The sequence below is a fragment of the Trachemys scripta genome, chromosome 1 (genome assembly GCF_013100865.1).
Source record: "Trachemys scripta elegans isolate TJP31775 chromosome 1, CAS_Tse_1.0, whole genome shotgun sequence".
Classification (NCBI taxonomy): Eukaryota; Metazoa; Chordata; order Testudines; family Emydidae; genus Trachemys; species Trachemys scripta.
The window spans coordinates 80,186,589-80,208,876 of record NC_048298.1 but is presented as its reverse complement, the minus strand read 5'-3'; the positions used below and the strand labels follow the sequence as shown (position 1 = coordinate 80,208,876).

Sequence of the window (22,288 nt, the reverse complement as noted above, 5' to 3'; positions counted from 1 at the left end):
TGAACATGTCCGGGAAAATGCCGGCCGGGCACTTCCCCTCCCGCGGCAGCTCTGCTCCTCCCCTGACTCTTTGGCTCTGTTTAAGAGCCGAGCTGCCCGAGCGCTATGGGCTTTGGTCAGCCCCCATGCCTCTGGACCCTGCGCTGCTGGAGCCCGGGAGGGGAAGCGCCCGCCGGGGGCGCAGGGTCTGGGGGCTGCCCGGCAAACCCTGAAGCCGGTAGCGCTGGGGCAGCCCTTTCCCCGTGGCTGGGAGTGGGAGGGAGGAGGGGGGTGGAGTTAGGGCGGGGAAGGGGCGGAGTTGGGGTGGGGCTAGGGGTGGGGAATGGGCAGGGCCAGGGCCCGTGGAGGGTCCTCTTTTTTTATTTATTAGATATGGTAACCCTATTGTAATAGTGGCTGTGAATCTACATTTTAAAAATTTTCCTGAAATTTAATTAGAGGCTGTTGTTCAGCCAATGTTTTTTTTTTAATCCCTGAAATTTAAATAAAATGAATGCTGTCATAAAATTATATCCATGTCAATACAAAATTACTTGAACCTTTTCTATAATCCAGACCATTTTATAATTGATTTTTGCTTTTTAAACTCTATATAATAAATCCCACGAATTGTGGAATTGTCTTGTTTCATGGATTAGATCATTTAACTGTGGAATTTTTAATTTTCACTAACTGGGTGTATCATTTTGACTTTTCAGCTGGACAAGTCTCCTGTATTTTTAGTCTCTAATTAAAATGAATATATCTTATTGATTTGTAGTTTGTGAAATGGAATTTTTAGTGCACTAATGCAGTGGTGAAGGTTATGTTAGTAGATGTGTAGGTATTCAATATTTGTTTTAATACGGATTAATAAGAATAGAGTCAAACTGATGGCAATCTACTGATAAAATAAGAGATGGGCTGTGTTTTATGGTGAAAACAGGGAGGGAAATAGGGGATGGATTCCAACAGTTTTAGTCATGCATCATTACAGATGAAATGCCACATTGCAAGGCATAGCATTTTCAGTGATAAACTTTCTGTATTGGGCTTAATTGGATGCTGCCCAAAGGATTTGGTTTATTAATATTAATTTAAAAACAGCTAGCAAAATGCATTATTAATAAAGAATATATTTTTTTTTTTATATATATATATATATATATTTTTTTTTTATTTTTATATTTTATATATATAATATGATACAATATTATCAGCAACCATATGAAATATATTTAATCTTTGGAAAATGAGGACTGTAGGAAACGAAGTCATACTCTGATAAAAAACCAATCAGGATTCCTTTTCTTTGTCAGAGGCTCTCAACTTGGTTGTCTCCTAAAGTCATTCTAACATCTGTCTGTACATTTTAGAACACCATGAGGGGACAAAAACAGGCATTAAAATTAATTTTCCTGTATTTAATATGCTTTTCACAGAAATTAGTACCAGCAGGAACAAAAACTCAGAACTCTTTCGCTTAAAAAACAAAACAAAACCCCAAAACACTTTTTTTTTTTTTTTTTACATAAACTGCTGCAAAATCAACTTTAAAGTGTTGTTTTTTCAGCATAAGGTTTTGTCACTTTCTTTGTGAACTCATATTTGGTGTAGAACTATTTTGAATTGATAGGTTGATATTTGAAAACATCACACAAACCCCAGATTCACTAGAAAACCCTCTTGGCTACTTCATCAGGAAGCTGCAATTTGTTATTTATGTATTCATTTATTGAGAGTCTGGATTTATTTGATGAAGTTAAATATTGATGTATTTATTTTATTTTCTCCAGCGCAGACTGCATTACACAGTTATAGGAGTGTTTTGCATACGCATTAGGGTACTTCCTTCACAATTTGGAGAACTGCCCTAGTTCAGCAGTTCTCAACCAGGGGTCTGAGGCCCTTTGGGGGGCCACGATCAGGTTTCAGGGGGCCAGCCAAGCAGGGTTGACATTAGACTTTCTGGGGTCCAGGGCAGAAGGCAGAAAGCTGAAGCCCTGCCACCCAGGGCCGAAGCCAAAACTTGAGCAGCTTAGCTTCGTGGGGGCCCCTGTGCCACAGGGCCACGGGTAATTACCCTGCTTGCTCCTCTCTGGCTACTCGCTGGCCATGGCTTTTAAATATAGAAAAATAGTTGTGGCACAGATGGGCCGTGGAATTTTATAGCATGTTGGGTGGGGGGTGCGGAAGGAGATGCTCAGAAAGAAAGGCTGAGGATCCCTGCCTAGTTGTTATAAAGAATAAAGATTTTATTGTTAGGAATTCTAACTGTAAATTATTCTTGACTGTGACACCAAATTAGTTCAGGAAGTTACCACAGTGGAAAACCTTGCTGTACAAGGTTGTCTTTCAGTATTTCTTTAAATATTTTCAGTTTTGGTTAGTATTTTTATTTTGTAAATATGTCATCTATATTAACTTTGGTAACAAAAGTTACCTGTTTTCTTCTGGAGGAGAGACACTTAAGGAAAACTGATTGTCTTGAGAGGAAAGTCTAGCTTTGTACTCTGATATTTTTATTTTGATCTTAAATTAGTAAAAGAAGCACATAAGATGTTTCCAGTTAGAGAAATGTAAGCAAGAAAATGCTGATTTTGTTCTGCAGGAGGCAAAAGGATAAATCTTGGTCTCTTTGAAGTCAGGGAGAGTTTTGCCATTTATTTCAATGGAACTAGGTTTTGTCCCAGATAATTTAGTGGAAGTAATGTTAATAAGGAGATTGAAAACAACTCTCTTCTTCATATAAAGGCATTCCTTTATCTGAAGGCGGGGGATCAAAAAACTATCTTAAAACTCAGTAGCTCAAGGACTGAGCCTACTTACTTCTGTGTATGAGGTGTGGTGTGGGAAGAAAGAGGAGACCAGAAATATGTCATCTTCATTACACACCTAAAGCCATGCCCTCTGCAATTCAAAAGAATAAACAGTCATTGATTGTTTTTGTATTACAATTAAACACAGTAACACACAATCAATCAATGTAGGGTTTTTTAAACTGACTTTAAAATAACTACAATAACAATGAAATGAGGAAGATATTTAAATATGACAATCATCGCCATGACATTAGACTATACTATTTTGCATCCAGACAAAGACAAGTCTCTTGACTCTAGCTAGTTTCTGGCTTTCTTTTCTTCTGTTTTTAAATTTGACACAGGATACAGTCAGTGTAATTGTAAGGTCAGTATAAATTAGTTTCAAATGCAATGTTAAAAACATTTTCTTCTTTGAGAGCTTGCTCATGTCGATTCCATTCTAGGTGTGCACGCGCCCACGTGCATGGTCGTCAGAGGTTTTTGCCTTAGCGGTATCCGTAGGGTTGGCTGTGGCTCCCCCTTGAATGCCGTGCTCATGCATTGGTATATCAGGCACGGCCAGCCCCACGCCCTCTCAGTTCCTTCTTACTGCCTGTGGTGTTAGTCAAAGCGCCCTTCCTTGCATAGCAAGGGTTAGCGGTTTCGTCTCTCTGACTTCAAGCCTTAGGGCCTTGTAAATAGTTGTTTATAGTAGTTAGAGTTAAGTAGTTAAGTGTTGTTAGGAGGTAGAGTCCCAGCAGGGACTTCACCCCAGGCGGGGCATGCCCCGGTCTCTGGGGTTTAAACCCTGTGCAGACAGTAACAGGTCTATGCCTGAAAATGACCCCCACAGCAGCTGCCTCAAGTGTTTGGGGGAATCACATGTGAAGGGTAAGTGTTGTATTTGTAAACATTTTTGACCAAGGACTCAGAGAGTGGGATATTCATTTGCAGGCTCTCCTCCTGGAGGCTCCCCTTCGTCCGGCTTCTGAGCCGTCCCACCAAGACTTGCCTAGTGCCTCGGTGCGAAGCGCACCCTTCCTAATCCCTAATTCTGGACCTGCATTGCCTCAACAAGTCTCTCAGAAAGTTGAAATTCCGCATGGTCTCCCTAGCCGCCATCATCCCCTCCCTGAATCCAGGAGACTGGTACTCCAGCCTCGACTTATTTCCATGTTCCAAGGTCACAGATGTTTCCTCTGTTTCATAGTGGGCGGACGCCATTTTCAATTCATGGTGTTGAAAACATGAGACGCCATGAACACTATTTTTCTCAACCAGGAAAAAATGTAAATGTCACACTTATGATAGCGTTGTCAAGTTTGATTATACTTTTATAATTTTTGTCAACAGTTGATTGTCTGCACAACATATTTGTTTAAATAGTTTATAAATTATACTCCGCAGCTGAATGAGAAACTGTGCGGGAGAAGACCCACTCTTACCTGGTATCCTGGTGGTGCCCCAAATTTTCGGGTGCCCTACGCAGCCGCGTATGCTGCATATGCCTAAGGATGGCCCTGGGGAGAACATTGTTGTTTCCCCACTTTTGAACAGTGCTCAAATTACAGGGGCACTTGGTGTGTGTGCGGGGGGAGTACTTTAACTATGTAACCTTAACATGCTCTTAACAGTGAGCTAGATTATGTCTTTGGGCACTGCCTTCACCACCCCAATAGTAGCCCTGGGAAATTTTGTGCCTCAGAGACATCTCTTTGAGGCTCAATTACCTCCCACCATCTTCTTTGCCTCAGGGAAGCAAATAGTAATTTGCTGCTTCCCAATTTCTGACATTCCCTGTGCTGGCAGAGCCAAGGCTTTGCCCTCTTCCGATCCCTTCCTGCCCACTTACTCTTATGCGCACAGGGCCCACTTTCTCCTGCATACCTGGACCGAAGGCGCCGGTAGCCATGCATGGTGTATGTGAGGGGTAGTCAAATAGTTTAGTCCCAGCCCATAGTCTTTATGGCATTTGTGTGTGTTGTAACGTAGGGGTATATCTTAATATTTTGAGCATTTTAATGTTACTATAAAGTTATGTGCTAGCATCAGACTAGTTGCTACTAACCAGCAGCTGATGATTTGGGTTCTTGAAAGCGTTTTGGCAGAATCTGAGCTGCTTTATAGCTCTCATTATAATTGTACACAGCTGACTCAGGGCCCAGGCTGCTAGTGCAGCACCAGTTTGCTGTTCTCAGTGGATTGTGATGATACAGTAGAATGAAAGGACAGGGTATAAAACTTTACAGAGTGCACATATTTTTGTGACCTGACTTGATCCAGTGCTGCCTTGAAAAGTAGCTGTTTTCTGTGGGTTGTGCTGGGTTTATTGCTACTTCTAGGGACGCTGTGCATGGATTTTTAATCTAATGAAGTTATTTAGGACTGCCTACAGTACTAGTAAGATAAGCTTGCATACATTTTATAATTATATAGGATATGCATACTCATTTTTTGGACTTGCATATATTTTTTACACTTTTTTAGACTAGTGACTATCTTTTTTACTAAGCTGAAGCTCTTGTGTTGCTGCACAGTATGATGGGACCATTAAAACACACCAGCATGCCTTATTTGCTCTGTTAGTTAAATATACACAAATCTAGTCCCTGAAAGAACATATTGTATTTAATTCTGAAGTACAATTTGTGGTGAATATGGAGCAGCTCTATAATAACTTCAGAATATTCTGTGAGCTGGTTATTGGAGTGTTTACTTTGAGTATATGGGGATAAATATTGGGATGTTTACTATAGGACTCTGCTGGGCTAAGCCAACAGGACTGTTGGGGAAACAAACAAGAGGGAAATCAATGAGTGGAGATAAGATGCTCCAAGAACACTTGACAAGATCATGGAACAGCAGTCCTCCCAGAGGAGACTGACTCTCAGCCTCTTGTTAGAGTTGACCAAAGCGATTTTGGGCAGCCTAACCAAAAGCCCAGGAAACTGAGAAGACAAGGCCTACTGGCTGGATGAAAAGTGACTCTTGCACACCACTGTTTGCAGAGTAGACCTACCCTAAGGGCTGGTCTACACTGCGGGGGGGGGGGAGGGCGGGTTGATGTATGATATGCAACTTCAGCTACGGGAATAGTGTAGCTGAAGTCGACGTATCTTATTTTGACTTACCTCGGGTCTCCCACGATGCGGGATCGACGGCCGTGGCTCCCCCGTCGACTCCGCTACCGCCGCTTGCCCTGGTGAAGTTCTGGAGTCAACAGGTGCACATTTGGGGATCGATATATCATGTCTAGATGAGACGCAATATATTGATCCCCAATAGATCGATTACTAGTCTGGACGTACCCTAAGAGTGGGAGAATTGCATGTTTTCACCTGAGGAAAGGTAAAGGCATGAAGCCTGACACATTGGGGGGGGGGGGGGGTGTGGCAAGGGAGGGAGAATTGCAGCTAGCCTTGGAACAATTACAATGTTTTGCATAGCACTGAAAATTGACATTTGCCAACTCACTAATTGTTAGCTATTCTACCTGTCATGTAGCTTTTGCAAATTTTTATTATCACTTGGACAATTCAGTATATTATGTAGGATATGAAACTGTTTGCACCTGTTTAATGAACTGTATATATCTGCAATTCTTTTGAGAGCAGACACTTGTATTTTTTGAGCTTCCTTTGTTGATCCAGTGTGAGGAGAAGGGAGTGAAGGAGAGGATAAGCAAATGATTCAGTTCATGTGCGGAACAAGATGCAATTGTTTGTATTCAGGATGTGCTGCTGCAGAATTAAAACAAATCAAAATCTGCTTGATGGAATCATTGTTCTGTTGTTTATAAATGAAGCCTTGCAGCAGCATCAAAGAAACAATTCATGCAAACCAGACATGGTGATTCTATCCAGTTTTAAAGTGATTTTAAAATCTCTAAATGGTAACACTTTTGGACTCCACAGTAGGAATGAAACTTTAAAGGCCCTGTGGCAGAGAGTTGGGGCTTAAAGAAAAACATAAAATAGCACAAGCTTGGCAATAAAATCATAAAGTTGGCTATAGTGCAGAACAGGCACATTTCATGATTTTTCAGTAACTTATCTACATGGAATAGGGAAGTATTTGTGTAAGTAGAGGGTGATGAATCAGAGTGGGGAAAGGCCCTACAAACCAGAGAATGGGGGCAGTGAGGAAGGCAGGAGGACATAGGTGCTGACTCTGGGTGCTAAATTAGCAGGTGCTTTGCATCCACCAGCAGCCAAGCTCCCCTCCCGCCCGCTCGCTGGCAGCCCCACCAGTCAACTTTTCCCCCTCCCTCCCAGTGGGGAAGTGTTTCTCACAAGTAGTAAGAAATGAGCAAGATAATCGATTTAGAAAAAGGGATACAAAATGTCTTGTATCAACTCTCAGAGCACACCCACGCATTGAAGCCTTATCTACACTACAGAGTTTTGTCGACAAGTCAGCTTTCTTCGCTAAAAGGGTGGAGGTGTAGACACTACAATGTTCCTTCCACCAACAAAACTCTCCTGCTTTGCTGACAAAATAAATCCACCTCGACGAGAGGCATAGAGCTTTCTGCGGCAAAGTTATATTGACAAAGTACTCCATTCACTCCACCGCTTCGGACAGCTTCCAGAAAGATAACTGGACTTACACACAACTATAAGAGCCTATGCTGCCCTGCACTGTGATCTCCCTTCCCACCAAGCTTTTGTGTGCTTTGTTAATTGGTATTTAATAAAAACATACTCTCTGAAAGATAACTGATCATTATTTGTCTTCTCCACACGTGGTTGCTGCTGGAATTAATACACACTGGCAATCTGATCATTCGCCAAGTACAAATCACGGTCAGGAGTCATCAAAATTTTCATGCAAGGTGGCATGTTAGCAAAGCATGGCAGAGTGCTGTCTAGAAAGACACATTATTGGAGCTCATTGTCAAAATGTTGCCTCAAAGCCTCCCTGATTTGAATAAGCCCCCGCATTGTGCCCCTCTGATAGCCCTGGTATCTGACTGCTCAGATTCAGCAGACTGGCAATCTGCCTCCGCGCTCCACCACAGGGGAAACTTTTCCCCCTTAGCATCACAAATATTATGGAGCACATAGCAGGCTGCTATGACCATGGGAATGTTTTCCTCATTTAGGTCTAACCTGCCATAAAGGCAGCACCAGCATGCTTTTATTCTGTCAAAGGCACGGTCATTCTGCACCTGCTCAGCCTGTTATTGAAGCGCTCCTTGCGACTGTCCAGGTTTCCCATGTAAGGCTTCATGGGAGTAAGGGGTACACTGGGTCTCCCAAGATCACTATGGGCATTTTGACATTCCCCATTGGAATCTTCTGGTCTGGAAAGAAAGTCCCTGCTTGGAGCTTTCTGTATAGGCCTGTGTTCCTGAAGATGCGTGTGTCATGCACCTTCCTGCATCACTCTGTGTTGATGTCAGTGAAATAGCCACGGTGATCCACAAGCACCTGCAATACCATAGATGATCCGGCACCAAAATTAGGATATGTGGACCATCTATTGCCCCTCTGCAGTTAGGGAATCCCATTGCCGCAAAGCCATCTACTATTTCAAGCATGTTACCAAGAGTCACAGTCCTTCATAAAAGGATGCAATTAATTGCCCAGCACATGTGGATGCCTCTGAATCCAAAGTGATGGTGCGTCTACATGCAGATTTGCAACAAAATAATTTAGATGTGAATTAAAACTGATTTAGTTATTTGGTTTATAGTTGGTGTGTAAATAAGCTCTTAGTCTGAAATGAGATAGGAAGGATCACCATCCCAAAACTTCACTAACTCTGGGTCTGTGCCAGCTGCTTTCTGGTCTCCTATTGGATAAATTGGAACAGGTGTACACTTCTAGTCAAAACACTCTTCTAAAGGCACCCCTTGTGTTCCTCATAGGTAGAAGTACTTTGAAACTGTATGCTTTTCATTAAGCATGTCCAGTGAGATCCCTGTACAAGAGTTGTATTATTATTACATGCCACACACAAAAAATAAATACAATAAAGGGCAGTTGATGCAGTGTTAACAAGAGAGTGTCAAATTCAAAAATTGTGGTTCCAATAGCAATAGTAATGTAACTTCTGGGTGTGCTGTGTTTTGTATTTCCTTATATGGAGTAAATGAAAAAAAAGATATTTTGGCTTTACTGATTGTGATGATTTTGGGAATCTATGTACAGTTTATAAATTCTGTTTGATGTTGGGGATTCTGTACGTGTATCTGGGTCAGATTGCAAACTCCATTTTGAATGTAGGGCTTTGTTTGCCTTCTCTGTCTTTTTTTACCTCCGTGATAGAGTGAAATTCCAGGGGTTGGTGACACAGGCATGACAGTGGAGATTCGTTAACCTGAATGGCTCCCATTCAAATGGGAGCATCTTAGGACAAGGGGATGGCTGAAGCTTAGGGGAAACCAAATTTTTCCAACTTCTATGTAGGGGCCAGGAATCTAGAGCAGTGGAATTTCCCAGAAGGAGAACAAAGGCTGGGTTTTATAGGTAGGATTTACAAACTCCGGATGACTCTCATAAAGCCTGAGATTATGGGGATGGGAGGGGGATAAGCGGAAGCTTGGGAAAGAGAACAGAAGGAAACTGCACAGGAGAGAGGAAGAAAGAGACTGTCATTTGGAGGAGAAAGCCATGTGAAGAACTGGGATCCTGAACTCCTTAGAGCAAGGGTTCTCAGACTGTGGGTCGGGACCCCAAAGTGCATCGCGACCGCATTTTAATGAGGTCGCCAGGATTGGTGTTAGACTTGCTGGGGCCCAGGGTTGAAGGCGAAGCCCAAGCCCCTCCACCTGGGGGCAAAGCCAGAGGGCTTCAACCCTGGATGGCAGGGCTCAGGTTACAGGCCCCCCCACCTCGGGCTGAAGCCCTTGGACTTTGGCTTTGGCTCCCTGCCCTGGGGCGGTGGGGCTTGGGCTTCCCCGACCGCCCCCCCAGGAACCTGTAGTAATTTTTGTTGTCAGAAGGGGGTCGTGGTGCAATGACGTTTGAGAACCACTGCCTTAGAGGACTTTGCCCTAAGCCCAAAGAATGTTTCAGAATGGTTAGAAAACTGAGGTAGGGAATTCACATAGGTACAAAACTTGTCTGTTTGCTTCTTTTATCGCATGTCCCCAAAGAGGTGAGCTGTAAACCCAGAGTGCCTCCTAGGTTGCAGCCCTGGGAAAGGGTTTAAAGCAACTGAGTGGGGGTCGAGTGCAGCTGGCCAGCGGGATCCCACTTCCGTGAAAGGGTAACCGACAGAGCCAATGCCCGGGAAGTGTGCCACAGAACCCCAGGAAAGAGACAGCACTGCACCCTACTTCAGACCTAGGGAAGCTTAAGACCACACAGATCTAACTTGTTGGGATCCAAACACAGTAGCCTAATGAGGGAGAGCTCAACGAGGGCTGTGTGTGACACTGATGTTGGAAACGTAACTTCAGCTTTCCTGATGTGTCCTTGCTTACAGCCTCACAAACGGTAATGTTGTATTAAAACAATAGACTGGCTGTGAGATGACATCAAGAGGAACAGGTTCCATACATCAGGGCCTCCTATGACAATCCCTCTCATTTTCCTGTGTGGCCACAGTTCAAGCTATGGACCTATCAGAAGGTCTGCATAGTGCAGTATGGACATGTTTGCATGGCTGTGAAACTTTGGTCCAGCAATTTTAAACCTAGGCTTACAATGCAGTGTGGATACTTAAACATGGGCTTGGAAACACCGAGTCCACCAGCTTGTGTCCCACAGATCTGGGCTTGGAGTACAGTGTAGATATGCCCTGAGAGTATGTCTACACTGCAAAAAGACACCTGCAGCTGCAAGTCTCAGAGCCCTAGTCTGCAGACTCAGATTTGAGGGACTTGCATTATGGACAAAAAAAATAGCTGGGTAGATGGTCCTGCTCGAGCTCTGAAATGAATCCGCCCCCCCTTTGGCATTAGAGCCCAAGTGGGAATGTCTACATGGCTATTTTTAGTGCCATAGTATGAGCCACAGTCTGTAGACCCGGGCTCTGAATTGTGTTGCTGTGGGTGTTTTTTGCAGTGTAGACATACCTTGAAGGGTTAGCTTAGGGTTTCTACATCAGAGACTGCTCCAGTAGACTTCAGGAAGAAGAAAGGACTTGAAAGACACAGTAGGAGGAGGGAATTATGAACTGAGCATATTTGATAAAGATCTCTCGTTGACTTTTTGGCTTTGTTTCCACTAGTAGGGGAAACCCCCCAAACTACCTCTAGGCTGTGCACACAGTCAGTCTATGGAAAGTATATGCACTCATCCCTGTTTCTCCATTCTCCTCATGTGTTTTGTTTCACACACACCTAAAAATATCATTTTAAGAAAAGACCTATGCTATTTGAGGCATGGACTGTTTTTTTTGCCACGTCCCTAATACAGTGGGACCCTGACCTGATTGGACGACATATAGGCACTATTTTAACACAAATAATTCCCCATTGCCATTTTTGTGGAGCCACTTTTCAAAGCACAAGCAGATCTAAAAACAATACACTTTATTTACATCAGGTTGCCTCTTACCCAACCCCCACTTCTCCAAAATGCATTTATACTAGACAGAGGATATGCATGTAAATTGTTTGGCCAGTGTTAAAGTCCTTAGCCCTGTACCTGGTTCAGTGTTCTGAACAGCTGGTCTAATGTCCTCTCTGGATTACTGTACTTCAGCCTAGGAAGGGCTCACGTGGGTAGTCCAGGAAAGGTCTCTTCGGCTACGTCTTCACTGGGGGGGCATTGATTTAAGATATGCAAATTCAGCTACGCGAATAGCTTTGACATATCTGAGCCGACTTACCCCGCTGTGAGGATGGCGGCAAATCAACCACCGCGGCTCCCCCATCGACAGCGCTTACTCCTACCTGTGCTGATGGAGTACAAGCGTCAATTCGGGGATCGATCGTTGCGTCCCAACAAGACGTGATAATTCGATCCCCGAGAGATCGATTTCTACCCGCCGATTCAGGTGGGTAGTGAAGACGTAGCCTGAGTGCATAAAGGCTGCATAGGTGCTGGAACTGGGGGTGCACCCTGGCTTGAAGTGGTTTCCATCATATACAGGGTTTGCAGTTTGGTCCAATGGCTCTCAGCATCCCCATTATACAAATTGTCCCAGCACCCCTGAAAGGCTGTGATCTGACCTGCTGGGCTGTTTGTTTGCTTTTTATTTATTCTACACATTTTAAATAGGCATTTGTAGACCCCCATCCAGTGCGCTGTTGAACTCTGGCTTCCCCAGCAGGAAAGGCCCTGGCTGCTCAGCTCCTGGACTATAAATCACTAAAGCTATCTGAAGCAGTGTAAATGGTACAAATAGCTCTCGACTAGGCTTTTTGGGGATGGTGTGTGGTCCTTCCCTCCACAACATAGCACTGTTCTACCCCCCCACACCTCTGTCCCCCACTCTTACACCTCACCCCGCAAAAAAAGCCTAACATTTCCATCAACAGCCATTGCATGAGTCTGAGTCTCCTCCGCTCCTCCAGGGAGTTAATGGGATGTGTGTCTAACACCACATAAGCACAGTAGATTCCTTCAGGCTCTTAGCTAATGCTTTGGGTTCCTCATTCTGGTCTAGTGCCACGTCTGTCGCAGGATTGCTTCCTCTGCTGCTCAACAGCTTCTATTCCAGTTTCCCATTTACTGCTTTTCTTTTAGTTAAGACAGTATATTTCCACTCCTTTCAGACCTCCCCAGGTAGACTTTTTTTTTTTTTTTTTTTAAGGGCTCTCCTTCTCTGATGCAAGACACAGATGGTCCTGATATGCTCCTTGCATGGTTAGCATGAAGGTAACTGGTGCTGCCACTGCCTGCAAAGGTGACTTGCTTAACACCTTTTTTGGCTGATGTGAACTTCATATTTGCCTGATTTGTCTTTATACCTTCCTGACCGGGTAGGGAGGGGAAGGCACATAGCATGGGTAAGAACTGAACTTTGTGACCATTAGCTGTTCCAGCACTTTGCAGTAAGGGACATGAGGGAGAAGAGACCTGATTCAGGCTTCTATCCAATTATTGCAAAATATTTTTAGAACACTTTTGTACTAAAGGAAGTAAACACTATAAAGATTGTAGTCAGAACCACCCATTTCTGGAAGCAATGTACAGTTTGTACTGGATAACATCAGTGACAAGTCTGACTTGCGTGTGTATGTGTGGTTCACGGACTTATTTTAGGATAACTTTGTGTCAAGGTTTATTGAAAAGTGATTTGCATTGTTTCTGGAAGCTAATATTTTATACTAGGCTTCCCGCCATCTCCTTTGTTGATTTAGCCAGATACAGTAAATGCTTCTGATCAGACATTCATTTATGTGGGCTAGTGGACTGACTACATAAACTCCTGAGTTATAATCCTGATTCTGACACTGACTCTCTGTGTGGCCTTGGGCAAGTCATCTAATGTCACTGTGCCTGAGTTTTGGCACATGTAATATTGGAGATGCTTATCTGTCCCAGAAGTATTGTGAAGATTTATTAGCTATTGTTTGAAAAGTGGTATATAAAGCTAAGTAATTATTTTTACTGTTCGATATAATGTCTAAGACCATTCTGGAAATACAAGTATTGCTGGAAATAAGATCTTGTACATCAGTGACCCACCTTAACAGTGTAGTATTTTGATCACAATTTTCGGATGGAACATTGAACCGCTGTGTGTGGAATCTAAATTAATACTGAAATGGGATTGGCTTAATAGAGCTGATTCGCACATATGTAATTATTATTAGTGTTCTATGCAAGCAAGAAGGGGGTAAATAATCCTGTTTGATTCATTGAGCATATTGCTCAATATTTTTTCATGTGAGCAAACTGGTGAGGTGCTCAGATACCACAGTGAGTGGACTAGCATAAGAACCTGAATAGACTGCCAGTAGTGCAGACTGTCTTGGGGCACCTGCTTGTAGTCAGGCCTGGCGCTGAGGGTTAGGCCTCCCTTGATTTCCCTGCACATGGGATATAAACATTCAGGCAGACCTTCAGGTCTCTTTATTTGGAAGGTCTCTTTATTAACAGAAGAATCCATAGACTTCGACAGAGAAAAAAAGACTAAGAACAGGGTGCTTGGCCATGGGACTTTGGGTTCATCTTGCCACAATTCCAGGAGCATCAGATCGTGACCGACAGAGCCCAGCTCCCCTCTGCGACCAATCTGGCTGGCCACTAGATTGATCCAGATTCTGTACTGGTAACTATAAACATCAACTGGCAGGACTGTGTGCATTGTGTGCGTGTGTAAAACTGAAAAGCATATGCTAACTGCTGTATTCTCCATAAATGCAGCGATTGCCTTTTTCCCTGAAAAAGATCCTGTGTGCTTCTTATAAGCATAACCCCAGGCCCATTACCACCAGGGTTCTCTCGACTTAGATCCGTTTCTCTGGAGTTAGATCTCTTGCCTTTACCTGGGTAAGGTCCTCCTCTGGGTCCAACTCCATGGAGACCAGTCAGCTGCAGCTCTTCGCCAAGGCAGCACATTGTTCCTGGCAGGCTGGGCTTCCTACAACTGTTTGGGAGATCCTTTTGCTGAGACCAGGCCGCCTTGGATGCCTGACAACTGTAGCTCTCCTTTTAAGAATCTCCTGTCTCCAGGAGTACACCTTCTAGACTCTCTGCTCTGGTGAGCTCTCCTGATAGCTTCTTTCCTCAGAAGCTTCCCGTTTCCTTGGGAGTACTTACCCTAACTAAACTCAGATAACCTTTTTATTAGGTCTGGCTGTCATTCACCAATTAACCTTTAAGTAGTCAGCTGGGGCAGTCATTTAACCTTGGTGGTCCTGCAGAAGGCAGTCACAAGCAGACTAGACCCTGATTCCACTTAAAGGGGCCAGTCTCCCTGGGACATCAACAGTAACCAATATTTTTAACAAGAAATAATCAATATCAGAACTGTGCTCTCTGCATTCTTAGGACTGCTTGGTCCAAAACATAAGAAGCATCAGTGTTGCACTAGCTGCTTTTTATACTCCATCAATTCATAGAATATCAGGGTTGGAAGGGACCTCAGGAGGTCATCTAGTCCACTCTGCTGCTCAAAGGAGGACCAATCCCCAGACAGATTTTTGCCCCAGATCCCTAAATGGCCCCCTCAGGGATTGAACTCCCAACCCTGGGTTTAGCAGGCCAATGCTCAAACCACTGAGCTAGCCCTCTCCTCCCTTTGTAGTAGACAATGCTTGCAAGTCTAAAAAGGCATACAGTAGTTAGATTCTGTTCACACTACACAAAGTAGCCAAACCCTTTCTGTGCTATGTCCCAAACTAATTTTATTTTTTATTAATAGGCATTTGTATTGCATGTTTCTTACACAGGACCTTGAATAATTGATTCTTGCATCATCCATTCATATTCCTATAGTGGCAAAATGCAAGAAAGGCATAAGTAAAAAGCCCTAACCATGCATGAGATTTGTCTAAAAGCAGTTTTGCCATTGAATGCTCAACAAAATGCCCTTCTGTATGGATGAAATAAATTTCATACATGAGGAGAACTGACTATGCAAGGCGTAGTGTTCTTTCATCGGTTCTATTGTCATGGGGCAACTTGTGCAGTAAGTGCAATGAGGGACTAGGATGAAACTACTAAACTCACTTTCATTGAGGGTCTAAACTGCCAAGTCTAAAGCCCAGCTCTTCAGAGATGAAAAGGTCAATGTACTGCAAGTAACCCCTGGCATCATTCTACTTCTTCCTCTACACGCTATTTTTAGTGATAAAATGCATTTATTTTAACTATTCAGCTTTTAAAAAGCTGTATGCTCATTTATCACAGCGGTGAATTAATTAAATGCTTGCCAAACTCTGTGTGGTTTATGGTGCTATGTAGAAAAATACCCAAGACATGACATTCAGAACAAAATACAATGTGAGGACTTGGGGGACGGGGGGTGGTGGTGGTGGTGAAAGGGTTGTCCAAGATTTACTACCTATTACTGGGACTGTTTTGAGTCAGTACTAATGCCTTTAACTTATTTGGACTGGAGTTTTTTCTCTCCAAAGCTAGCTGAAGACTGGCTATATTTTTTGGCACAACTTTTTTTTTATGAAGACTTTGTGATGCATGGGAAATCCATTATGGCCAGTATATTTGAAAAAAGCAATCTCTATCAATTGGATGCTATGGCTGATTCAACAAAGTGCCCCCACTTACATGACAGGGGATATTTTGGTGTAATAGTGATCAGATATATGAAAACTTTCTCCTTAGATAAATTCTACTTCACGACTCCACAGTAATTTTATATGAGAAAATATTTTAGTACTTTGGAAACTGAGGCTGTTTTGATATGCTATCTAGATTATTAATCAAGCTTTAGTGCTCTGGCCAATAATCAGCATCAAGTGGCTTAATCACTATTCATCTACTTTATTACACTTCGGGAGAATACTTACCAAGTTCAATGGGCAAAACATCTAAGCGATTACAACTGAACGCAATCATAGGAGTCCAATACTTCAGACACTCTTCTTTTCTTGAGAGTTGTGGGCATTTAAATCACACACTGCCAGGCTGATATTAAAATATAATCAACTTAGCGGAAACAAACCAGTTGTTGGACACCTTCAACAAACTTGAAAAGTCAAATGGGTGTCCAGTTCTCTCTCTGATCGCTACACTGAAAGCTAATGGATGCTATTGGATCTGACTGTAAATTGGGGCTCATGCTGTCACTAAAGCTTACTGTAAATTGCAAGACACCTTTGTCTAGATGAGTAAGAACAACTGTTTGTTTGATCAGTTGGGTCCGTAACTGGGCTTTAGCTCAGTAAAGCATATTGGATAGTAGAGGGAGAGATATAGAAAGAGAGAACTTGACCACTAATACATGTCCATCCAGCTACAGTGGGATGTTTACCATTCATGAACGATATAAATCTTTTGATAATAGAAAATCTACAGGGAATGTTTCCTGATGCTGGTAAAGCATTTTTGTGTTTAAAAAAAACAACCCCTCCCCACCCCACCCCCAAACCTGGCTTTACCTATAATGTTCTAGTTTTGATTCTTCGTATTACTTTTACTTTTTTAAGCAAAAGACAAGCTACTTGGTTGTCATTTGTCAACTCAAGCATGTATTTTCATACCCATATTGTACATGGCTGAATAAGTAGCATGTCTTCACTTTATACATTATTTAACATAACTTGTGAGAAATACTTTAAAATATGTTCAACACATATTGAACTCGTAAGTTACTTTCTGACCAGTATTTGATATAAATAGTTTGATGGGAAATCCAGTTTTGGGTAGAATTGAAATATAACATAGAAACAGCTGTCTTCAATTTGAATTTTAATCTCTTTTCAGGTGGAAAGACATGACATGAATACTCTGAGTTTGCCACTTAACATTCGCCGTGGGGGTTCAGACACCAACCTCAACTTTGATGTACCTGATGGGATCTTAGAATTTCACAAAGTCAAACTTAATGCAGATAGCCTGAAACAAAAAATTTTGAAAGTTACAGAACAGATCAAAATTGAACAAACAGCCCGTGATGGAAATGTGGCTGAATATTTAAAACTGGTGAACAGTGCGGACAAGCAGCAGGCTGGACGAATTAAACAAGTCTTTGAGAAGAAGAACCAGAAATCTGCCCACTCCATTGCCCAGCTACAGAAGAAATTGGAACAGTATCACCGAAAGCTCAAAGACATTGAACAAAATGGATCTTCCAAAAGTTCCAAAGATATTTCGAAAGATAACTTGAAGGATATCCATCCCCCTTTAAAAGATGTCCATGGCAAATCTCGTATCAGTGGCCAAGGTGCTGAGAGCAGCAAATCGGGTGTGCCAGGTGTCTCCTTGACACCACCAGTGTTTGTTTTCAGCAAGTCGAGAGAGTTTGCAAACTTGATCCGAAATAAATTTGGTAGTGCTGACAACATTTCTCACCTGAAAAATACCCTGGATGAATTTCGGCCAGAAACTAGTTCCAGGGCCTATGGTGGCAGTGCTACTATTGTTGCTAAACCAAAATATGTTAGTGATGATGAGTGCTCAAGTGGGACATCTGGCTCTGCAGATAGTAATGGGAACCATTCCTTTGGGCCTGGTGGGACAAACGCTCTGGACAGCCAAGCAAAGCTTTCCATGATCTTGGAGGAACTGAGAGAAATAAAGGAGACACAGTCCCAATTAGCTGATGACATACAGAATTTAAAAGCACAGTTTCAAAGAGACTATGGTTTTATTTCTCAGACATTGCAGGAGGAAAGATACAGGTATTTTCTTTTTCTGTTCTTTTGAAATGGCTTTTGCACGGCTATATGAACTGATTCAAAACTATGTGATGGAATTTTTTTTTTTTTAAAGGTAAACTTGTGTTCAGTAATACTGTCAGGTACCAAAGTTCTTGATTTCTTCTGTTAACCTAAATTTGTGACAATACTACTTCACAATCTGATAGAACTGATAGTTCTGTGCAGTTGTCTAAGGCTTTTCTGGAAAGCTTTGTTATCTGATACTTTACTGACATTACATTATGTGAATATTGCATACAATTAGTGCCAGTGCTGTTGTCACCAATGGACTGCTCCTGATTTATTGTAATTTGGCATCTAATAAGTGGTCTCTGATGTAATAGAGCTTTACAGTTGACAATACTTCCTTATTAATGAGCCATTTCCTGCAGTGTGGTATGCTATATGTTCTCAACCACATTGTTATGGGACTGTGAAGTTTGAAGACACAGTGTAACAAAGTATAGAGAGATTTGGTTTTAAATACTTTAACACGGCTTCCTTGTGGGCTCATTAGCTGCTTGGTAAATAAACTCTTTAACATCCATTGTGGAGTGTGAGTTATATTCTGCAGAGTATCAGCACCTGGTCCCAGAGACTAAAAGCAGACACAAGGTAAATTTTTTGAAGGTGACTAGTGACTTTTTAGATGCCTCAATTTTTGAGCTTCTCAGCTTAAGATACCTTAAAGGATCCTGCTTTTCAGAAAGTGCTGAGCACCTGTCCTCTGAAAATCAGGACTATTTAAGCTGTAAAGTTTAGGCATCCAAAGTAACTAGTCACTGTTGAAAATCGTGGCCCCCTGAAACATACGCAGAACATCCTGTTTGTCATATTAGTCGTGATAAGTGTATTGGTTAATGAAATTAATATAGTTTCTACTGTGCTAACAGATTAAACATTCATACAAACACAATACTTATTAAAATTTCCTTGTGTAGTTCTCCAAGTGTAGGGAAGGCAATTTGTTTCAGTTTGTTTATATGGTGGGAGAAATATTTAGAAACCCCCAGGACAAGATTTGAATTGTGGTCTGAAAGGAGGAAGAGCATGTATTGGATACACTTATCCACTGAGTTATTTTTATATTGCAGTATTAAAATGCCTTGGTCTTTCAAACATTGTTCTGTTATTTCACCAACCAGGAGCATTTAGAAAGAGCTTTCAGCCTGCCGAGTAAGTCCTTGGGAAACTTTCCCTCCATCCCTTTCATTACAAACCAAAGTGGGCTGACTTGAGATACAAGGAAAGATTACTTTAAAGTACAGATGCATTCTAACATGGTGTAACATCATTTGTGTAGAAGGAGCTAAATTCAGACTTCTTTTTTTCCTGAAAAAGATATGAACGATTGGAAGACCAGCTAAACGATCTGACAGATCTTCATCAGCATGAGACTGCAAACCTGAAACAAGAGCTAGCCAGCATAGAAGAAAGAGTGGCATATCAGGCCTGTGAACGGTCACGAGATGTTCAGGTATTTTTATAATCAACTTGTTACATAGCCTAGACATTTTGCAAAATTTGGAATAACGTTTGCATTTAAGGAATTTAGGCCCAATTTTTTACCCAACTAGAGTGAAATCTTGGCCTCAATGAAGTCAGTGGCAGAATTCCCACTGAAGTCAATGGGGCCAGGATTTTACCTGCTAGTATTTCATAATTGAATGAATAAAATCCTGTGGATTCTAAATGGTGTCTTATATCTACTGCTCTGTCATCACTAGAGGAATAAGGAATCTACTGATCTAATGTCAAATGCTCTGAAATGCAATAATTTTGTTTTCCCTGCTGGCTCTGTAACAGCAGTAAGATAACACTATTCTCAGCTGTGTGCTTAACATAAAATAATGTCCAAACCACTTCCTAGCTGAATACTAACATAGCATGGCAGAGCCCTATATAAATTTTGAATTTATTGAAGAAAAACAGTATAGTTGTTGAAAACTGACTGAGATCCCAAATCATTAGTAAAACACCCATGTAGACTTGTGAATTATTAATACAGTTTACAGATGAACTGAGAAGTTTTTAACCTATCAAGACCTTTTGTTCCCTGTGTTTCTCCTGCAAGAGTTGTTCACTTTATTAACACCTAAAGTACTGAAAAGAAATTGCATTTCTTGTACTGATTTATGTATTTAGTGATGAGAACTTTACCACAGTCAACTAAACACAGTAAATGAAGTAGAAGATTTTAAATAGATTTGTTTTGGAAAGTATGTATTTATTTACTTGTCACTTATGTTTGCACATATGTTGGGTTAATAATTCGGGGGGGGGGGGGGGGCGGGCAGAGGTAATTTTTAGTTAAAGAGCATTTAGTTCACCTTTAAACAATAGCCAGATTTATACATTCAGGTTCAGAACAAAAGAAACATCAAATGAGAAAAGACCAAGTCAGTAAGGGATGGGGAACTTAATTTCAAACTATAGACTAGAGTTCCATCTACAGAAAGTATAAAAGGATGATTGAAGAAAAGAGTAAGTCTGGGTAGCTGTGTTTTGAGTGCAGGACGTTTCCTAAAGATTAATGACAACCCTGGGGTCTTGGTTATCCACTTTTGCCAGATGATCGGAATTTGTGATTTATTGTATAAAAGAACAAGTTGGAAAGTGAATTATAATTACAGTATTGTTTAGACAGCTAAACATTTCTGCCTTTTACTTGTTACAAGAAAATATTAAGAGGACTGTATCTCCGTTTAAGCTGACATATTGATATTTAAATGATATAACTGTAAGCAAAGTTAGGCTGGAAAGTGGCCAGCGTGACTCAGTTTTATGTTCTCCAGAGACATGCGTGCTCACAATGCATTTATGCAGGGCCGGCTCTAGGTTTTTTGCCACCCCAAGCAAAAAAAATTTTAGCTGCCCCCATCCCAGCCCTGGGTTCCTCGCCGCACCCCCCTGCTACCCCAGCCCTGGGCACTCCCCCACCACCCACACCCCCCTGCTGCCCCAGCCCTGGGCTCTCAGACCCCCACCCACACCAGCCTGGGCTCTCCTCCCCCCCCCACACACACCCTGCTGCCCCAGCTCTGGGCTCCCCCCTACCCACCCACCCACCCACCATTGCCCCACACACACCCCTCCTGCTGCCCCAGCCCTGGGCGCTCCCCCACACACACACCTGCACCCTCCTTCCGCCGCAACCCTTGGTCACTGGTAATTAGCTCCCAGGGCAGGTCATTCAGCAGGAATTTTAGATGTGCACAGAACACAGGCAGGATTGGTTCCCATATGGTTACAGAACTGCAGTGGAACAATTTTCAGCTGGTGTGATTGGAGGATATCTGGATGCATATTATAAGACTGTCCTACATAAATGAGGAAAAGTTGAGGTGTATTTATTATTCTTTTGTTCCACTCTTTCTATGGGGAATTTCCCAAGGCAATATCACTGTCTTCCTTTTAAACAAACAAACAAACCAAAAAAAGGCAATGGCTGTTGAAAATAGCAATTCCAGTCCTAATAACCACTGGGAAGCATTTCTTGCTCAATTTTATCCTACTTTTTCTACAGCAAGTTACAGTGGATCAGTATATTTGATTTGGGAGAAATGAAGTAACAGCTGCCCAAACTGAGCTTGAGTACTCCTGAGTTTTGAGGTGTTCAAATCTGGAAGGCAGGTGCTGGGGCAGGGGGAGGGGTGGGGAGCTGTGGCTCCGCAGGGGAGCACGGCAGCATGTATGTGGCAGCGTGTCTGGCGTTGCACGAAGCCAGACACGCTGGTCTGAGTGGCACGGTAAGGGAGCTGGGGGGTTGGAGAAGTGGTAGGAAGTTCCGGGGGGGCAGTCAAGGGACAGGGAGCAAGGGGGGTTAGGGTTACCATAATCCAGCAATCAAAAAAGAGGACGGGAGGAGCCCCGCCCCTGTCCTGCCCTAGCCCCGCCCCATCCTGCCCTAGCCCTGCCCCTTCCCCTCCCACTTCCCCCCCTCAGAACCCCCAACCCTCCCCCCACTCCTTGTCCCCTGACTACCCCCTACCTAAGCCTCCCTGCCTCTTGTCCCCTGACTGCCCCCTCCTGAGACCTTCCCCACATCCTAACTGGCCCCCTAGGACTCTACCCCTATCTGTACCCTGATTGCCCCAACCCTTATCCACCCCCCCACCCCCAGACAGACCCCTGGGACTCCCATGCCCCATCCAACCACTCCCCACCCCCTGACAGCCCCCCCCAGAACTCCCGACCCATCTAAACCCCTCTGCTCCCTATCCCCTGACAGCTCCGATCCCTCTCTCCACTCCTGCCCCCTGACAGCCCCCCCCCC

The 22,288-nt window shown here is 42.9% G+C and overlaps 1 protein-coding gene across 3 annotated transcripts in view; it reads left to right on the top strand.

Moving 5' to 3' along the window:
• Window positions 1-22,288, top strand: part of TMCC3 (transmembrane and coiled-coil domain family 3) — a 227,791-nt gene that overhangs the window by 202,129 nt on the left and 3,374 nt on the right. For all 3 annotated transcript variants that reach the window (XM_034772880.1, XM_034772869.1, XM_034772890.1), the window contains exons 2-3: window positions 17,078-17,994; window positions 19,354-19,489. In XM_034772880.1, coding sequence (XP_034628771.1) covers window positions 17,093-17,994; window positions 19,354-19,489 — 1,038 coding nt within the window. In that variant the 5' untranslated portion in view covers window positions 17,078-17,092. The remainder of the gene's footprint in view (window positions 1-17,077; window positions 17,995-19,353; window positions 19,490-22,288) is intronic.